Source organism: Camelina sativa, chromosome 17 (assembly GCF_030686135.1).
Source record: "Camelina sativa cultivar CO46 ecotype springtype chromosome 17, ASM3068613v1".
Taxonomy (NCBI): Eukaryota; Viridiplantae; Streptophyta; class Magnoliopsida; order Brassicales; family Brassicaceae; genus Camelina; species Camelina sativa.
Window position 1 is genome coordinate 34317787 of NC_141896.1, and position 6991 is coordinate 34324777.

At 35.7% G+C, this 6991-nt stretch overlaps 1 protein-coding gene across 1 annotated transcript; it reads right to left on the reverse strand.

Annotated features, from left to right (window-relative positions):
* Positions 1–1054: 1054 nt before the first annotated feature.
* On the reverse strand, positions 1055–5140 carry LOC104759854 (receptor-like protein kinase At3g21340). Its single transcript, XM_010482734.3, has 13 exons — positions 5054–5140; positions 4425–4965; positions 3725–4206; positions 3498–3642; positions 3330–3401; positions 3165–3236; positions 2986–3057; positions 2716–2900; positions 2407–2627; positions 2175–2301; positions 2004–2069; positions 1714–1903; positions 1055–1629 (listed from the first exon to the last, which is right to left on the reverse strand). The coding sequence occupies exons 1-13, from the start codon at positions 5130–5132 to the stop codon at positions 1221–1223; spliced, it is 2661 nt and encodes an 886-aa protein (XP_010481036.3). The 5' UTR covers positions 5133–5140; the 3' UTR covers positions 1055–1220.
* Positions 5141–6991: the final 1851 nt, after the last annotated feature.

Genomic DNA, 6991 nt, shown 5'->3' on the forward strand with positions numbered 1-6991 from the left:
AGTGAAGACCATAATGTCATCCGCAAACGTAAGATGAGTTAGACCCATCGTTTTACAGCGCGGATGGAACCCAAATTTTTGCATCACTGCAGCTTTATCCAACATCTTAGACAGGACGTCCATGCAGATAACAAAAAGATATGGGGAGACTGAACATCCCTGCCTCAACCCCCTGGAACTGTTGAAATAACCAGCTAGCTCACCGTTAACATGCACCGAGAAATACGCAGTAGTGACGCAGAGCATGATCCAATGAATGAAATCTGGTGGGAATGCCATGCAGCTAGAACGTTCCTGAGAAAGGACCATTGAACAGAATCAAAAGCTTTGGAGATGTCAATTTTGATAGCACAGCGACTTGAGATGGTATCCTTATGGTAGTCTTTCACTAGTTCTGTAGCAAGAAGGAGATTCTCAATGAGTAGACGATCCTTCACAAAAGCAGACTGGTGAAAAAGCAATCTCTATTATTTAAGAATCGCTCTGTTGTTTAAAGAATGCTACAATCTCTCTGCATTCAACCGGAGCGAAGAATGATCTAATGTCTAAAAGCTTCAACTCAGTGTCCACATGTAATTGTTATTTGAATCTGAATTTGCATTAGAATAACTAGACTTTTTCCCCTGTTGGTAAATCGTATTATTAGCATTTAGATTGTATTTAATTCTGAAACAGAGATATGCAACTTAGGTTTAAGGTCTCAAGGGCAGCTTAGAGATATGCAACTTAGGTTTAGAATACTTACAAAATTGTTTTATAAGTAGTAGAAAATCTAGATTTGGTCCACGTGGTTTTGAACCAGGAAAGAGACGTAAACATGTCAAAGGTATATTACATTTACAAAAAGAATGTATAACATGGAAATGGAAAGAGACGTAAAGAAACCTTTGACAAATTGACAGATTCAACTATACAGTATAGTGTTTTTTTGACAACTAATAATTTATTCAACCAATTTTACAACGACTTTCAGAACAGAATTTGATCTTGTAGCTCTATGAATGTAATATACCCAATTTGTCACAAAAAAAAATTATTCTTCACACATTTCACCTATGCAAACATTTTGTTTTCTTTATCTGCTATAACTATTACAGGTGAAAAAATTTATCAAATTTATCTTCTTTGGCGATAGTAAAATCGAAGAGATGACGAAACAATATCATTTGTTTATGTAAATAATCACAATAAAATGCAACCGAAATTTCTTTATGCGCGGTCTAGCGAGCCACGGGGTTCACTTCAGTATCAAAGATCATGGCCATATCTCTAGAACTCTCAGAGCCCATGTTATGACTTTTCCCACCCCTTGAGTTTTCTAATGTTATACACTCGGTTAATTCGGTAACAACTTGAGACATGGTCGGTCTTGCTATTGAAGATGCATTCACACAAGTCATTGCTAGCTCCACAAATTTCCAAACTGAATCAGAGTGGTAATCCTTCTTGAGACTTGGATCAACAATTTTTCTAATATCTCCTATGATAATCATTAAATTCACCCATTCCGCTATGTGTGGCTTCTCGCGACTCTGCTCAATCACGGGTCGATTTGTTATGATCTCCAATAAAACGACCCCGAAACTATACACATCACTCTTCTCTGTCATCCTATTTGTTCTATAATATCTGCAAGACATTTTTTAAAATATGGTAAAGAGTTTAAATCATTTGAAGCTAAGTAAGAATATAAAAAGATGGTTTAGTTAATACTCTGGATCAAGGTAACCAATAGTTCCTGCTACAACCGTGGAGACATGACTTTCTCCGTCGTTTAGAAGTGATCTCGAAAGTCCAAAGTCAGCAAGTTTGGCTCGGAAGTGTTCATCCAACAATATATTTGCTGTTTTGACATCTCTATGAATAATTGGTGGTTTGCATCCTTTATGTAAGTACTCCAAACCTAGTGAAAAAAAAAAAAAAAAAATCATTTTTACCAAATTTTATCATTTGAAACTAGAGTTTTTAAGAGGAAATGAATAGGTTCATTAAGCTTTATTAACCTTGTGCGGCCTCGAGTGCTATTTGTAACCTAGTTTCCCACCTTAAAACATCATCACCGCGCTTCCCTACGTGTTTTAATAAGGACGTTAGCTTGTGAATTTGTTATATGTTTTGTTGGATCGACAGTGGATTAAGATTAGGTGTTTGATACATATTTAAATTTGCTTCACCTGAAAAAAACTCTTTTAAGTCTCCATTAGCCATGTATTCATAGACGAGCGCCAGTTCCTTCCCTTTTTCGCAGTATCCAACTAGGCTTACCAAATTCTTGTGATGAACTCTTAAAAGAAGTTCAACCTAACAAACCACAAAAGCACACATAAAATTCAGATATATGGTCCATATTTATCAAAAGTTATAAAAGACACTTGCATATATAAAGGAATATCGTTGTGTTAGTACCTCTGCCTTGAATTGTTTATGGCCATGGTTTGAAGCATGTGAGAGTACTTTAACAGCAACCGGCTCTGTACCATTTACATATCCATGATAAACCATACCAAACCCTCCTTTCCCAAGAACAGTTTCAAAGTTATTTGTCATTTCAATAACTTCTGCATAAGTAAATATTTTCTTTCTCGTTATCCTTGGTGGCTCGGATGATCTTGAAGTTCTATTATTTGCTGCAACACAAAACTTTCATATGATTTTCTAGTCTTTACTATAGTGGTACGTAGTGCTTATCAAAGCTTTTGATTCTGCTACAAATACCTTTACTCCGTGATGAATTTTTATTTTTAAGAACAAAAAACAAAATCAATGCAGCTACAAGAACAGCTATTAAAGCAACGGACGAAACAACTGGTACAATTATACTCTTTTTGGGATGTCCACTTTCTCCAGATTTATTTACACATGGTCCTTCTGTGCAAATAAGCCTATGGTTGCCGTCAACACTATGAATTAAAAATGCTATTCAATATATTTTATTTATCAAAGCTATGATAATCATCAAATGGAAATATATAATTAGATACTTACTTTAACTTTAATCCTTTCTTTTGTAGAAGCTTTTGAGGAAGTTGACCACTAAAATTGTTTCCACTTAAGTTTCTGTTAAGGTATAAAAAGAGATATATAACACAAGGTCAATTAGATTCTATGAGAATAGTTGGAAGAGATTATTATGTTTCATACTTTCTTATAAGAAACTAACGTACATGATCAAGAGCGATTTTATGTCAGCTAGAAACTCAGGCACACCCCCAACCAAGTCGTTATTTGACAAATCCCTGGCATTTGATTTTTATTTAAATATAAAAAAACTCCAACACATAAGAGAAGTAAAAAAATTATACTTTTGTTAATGTATGTGTGATACTTACAACTCTTGTAGATGGGTCAAATTCTGGATGGAAGATGTGATCATCCCAGTTAATGCACTTGAAGACAAGTTTCTAGTAATTTATTCATGAATATACATTCAAATTTGTTATACTTAAACTAGAGATTTTATTTTAATTATGGTACTGCTTATGATTCAAAAATCTTACAGGAAAGTGATCGTTGGTGGATTAGAGCTATCAGTGTTGTTGCATTTTAAACCAGCCCACAGAAATTGTTCCGGGACACATGGATCTCCTTGCCAATTAATTCTACTCAATCCATAATCAATTTGGATCTTCTTGATGGCACTCACTGGAATTGCATAGTTAATAATATAAGAATCAAACACGTGCAAAGCTATAATTCATATGTATTTAAAGGTCAATTTATGCACCTTCATCTTGGTTCGTTTCTGACTGAGGAAACTCAACAACTGTAAAAAGTTCAATAGCGTTGATGAGAGGAGGAAGAGTTGACTTTGTTGTTTTCACTAGCTGCAACAGGCAACTCCCTCCTTTGCATGTCAATGACGATTCGGGTTGTGTGCTCATAGTTCCTATACTTAAACTGGTAGGACTATATGGTCCATAAAAAAGTTTTCCATTCAGAAACACATTGAATTCCCTGGTCTCATTGGCTAACAAAGTTTCAATCTCTGCGAAGTGAAGGTAAATGTGAAACCGTGTTGTAGAATCCTTTAAGCTCCATGGAAATTCCCATGTCCCATTATCATTTTCACGGGTTGCAGCCGATGCCATTGCACCTTGTGGTAGATCAAAACCATTTGAAGTGTTTACATTGAGAGTGGTAGTTACAAGTGTCCACTCCTTATTAGTGAATGGGAACCATCTCCGGTCATAGACATCATCAGGGTACCTACCAAAGTCTTGTATTAGATTTAGATATAGACATAGAAAATGAACTCTATAATGTTTGGCTTTGAATACAGATTCATAGTTTCGATCTTTCATCATATTTATCTGTTATTGTCTATAATCTTTTTACCATATATATATATATGTACAAAAATCCAAGACGTTACGTACCTGAACCTCAATCGTTAAGATTCTTTTCATAAGTCAAAGTTTACTTACCGTAAAACGGGAACTGAATCGTCAAGATAACCTCTGAAAAAGAGTTGCAATGAGCTCCCATTGGCACTAATGTAAGTATCACTTCTCAGTGGTCGTAGCTCCAAGGTTGATATCATCGGCGTGGTTGTTCCAGTCTTGACAAGACAAATATGCAAAGAGCTTGACCTAGACATGTGAATCATCTCCTCAAACAGACCACCTCCGGTTCCATTAAAGTTCACAGTTGTCCACTTATTAGGGCCAATAAATAGATCAAAATTTGGGATAGTATTAAGACCATCATAATTTCCATATAAGAAAGATGCTCTAATCAAGTAATTTGTTCCTTGCGTGACCTTCAGGCTATAACAGTTTCTTTCTCCATCTGGAAAATATCGCAGAGTTATAAAAGCCTTTTCGAAGTTTCGCTCAGAATCCTTACTGACTCGACCGTTCTTTCCACTCGCGATGAAACTAGAATCTGAAGTGAATGTCAATCCCGTAGATGGATTGGTATATGGAGACCCATCAGGTAACAGACCACAATCCAAAGTGATAAATCCTAATAAGACGAGGGAATTAAGAAAAAATGAAAAATAAAATAAAATAAAGATGAGTTTTCCTTAATTTCAGAGTTTAAAAGTTAATACCATTTTGATCCTGAGCCCCAACATGTGTAAAAGCAAATGTGATGATGAACACACATAAAACTCCATGAAAATACTTCATCTTTTCTTTGTTTTGGAGGATTACGACCTTGACTTCTTTTTAAGTAATGAAATATTAATCGTTGTGACGTTTTCAAGTCGACATTAATTAATAATCCCAGAAATTGTCAACCACCTAAGTCACTAAAATATAGAAAATAGAAAATATGTTTAAAAAATCCTTGAAGTTTCTAACTACGTATTGGTAATAATATTCGCATTGGTTTAACCTGAAAATCATAAACCTATGAGTTAATCTATGGTTTAACCCGAAAATAGTACAAAGTTTGCCGTTCTCTGTGAAATTTTCACTAAAAAGAAATGCCTCTACCAGGTTGGACATTAAGTTAAGTCAACTCCATCTCTTCATTTCTAGCTGACCCTCGTAGTTTTCTTTTTTTTTGAAGAACATAACACGGATAAGGTAAGTTGATAAAGAATGAAGGGTTATTAAATTAGTTTTAAAGCATACGAAGAACATGTCAACGAAAGATAGAGAATTTCCTTTTTTTTGAGACGTGGATCCAAGTTGCATAACACAAATCTCCAATCATTCTGATTTTTATTCTTCTTAAAACGATTAAGATTAAAAAAACCTACGCAATAATTGAAAAAAAAAACGAAAGCTTTACGGTAAACTTTCCTTGTTTCTAATACTAAAATGTGTAAAACATTTCTAAAAGCTACTCCGTTATCCCTAGAACTCTTACAGTATGGCAAACAAAATTTTAACCAAAGACTCATGGTTCCATCAGGGGGAGCAATTGCTACCTCGTTTTCTATAAGATCCCCCAATGTTTTACCCCTTTTTCTTTTATCTTTAAAACGCAAAGTTAGATATTAGAAATGGTTAGTGACATTCAAACTAGCGCCGTGTTATCCTTTAAGGAATAGTGAGAGCTATGGAGGCCGCACTCAGTGCCGTACCAATTCTCCAGACGCCTATGGCTAAATTTTATAATGTGAGTTTTTGATTTTTTTAAAAAAACTTAAATACAGTATGTCATCTAAAATTTGGGTTAAAATAAAATTTAATAGAGTTTTTGAATCAAATTTGAAGGAGTATAAAAGATGACAACCAAAAGATAAATGATAATTAAAGATCAAACTTCTAGTTAAAAATACTTAACATTAAAATTACCTGGATAAATTAAAAAATATATGATTGAGGATGTCACATTAGGGAAAAAGCACTTAGGTATGGGGCTCAAGACTCTCTTACAAACTATGTCTTCCAGCGCCGGTGAGGCCTCTGTTCGCTGGCGTCAGGGTGGGGGGTGGGGGTGACAAACCCTTTTAACCTCTTTTTAATCTATATAAGCTTTTCTCTGCTCTCTTATTCTACTTATAAGTTCTTTTCCCCTAAAAATCCATTTGCAACCTTCTAAGAAATCTTTTCTCGAAGGGTTACTTTACTAACGGAAGAGTACATCGCTGCTCTACAAGCTACGATCTGATTCAGATCTCGGATGTGATCCCCCTCGTAAACCCAAAAACAGAAGCTTCACAACAGGCACGCTGCTCCTCATCTATTACATTTGAGCAAAACTTCATCGCTTCACCAATTGGCTCTAGATCTGGACTAGCACCGACACCACCATTGTTTCCTTCCCACTGGGTTTCGTTGATGGCATAAGCTTCTCTTAGACCATCAAGTGTGCCTTTTTCCAGTGGGAACGCCGACAGAACACAGTGAGCTCAAAAACTGATGGATGGTTCCCCCAGGTGCTTGACCGCCACACGCACTCCGATCCTGCATAACGGCAACGACTTCTTCTCCCATCACCCAACAGCATCAACCCTAGGGTCTTTTTAGGATGGGCCTCACTTATCTTTGTAGCCCATTAACCCCATTGTGGCCCATATCCAGGTCTGATTTCT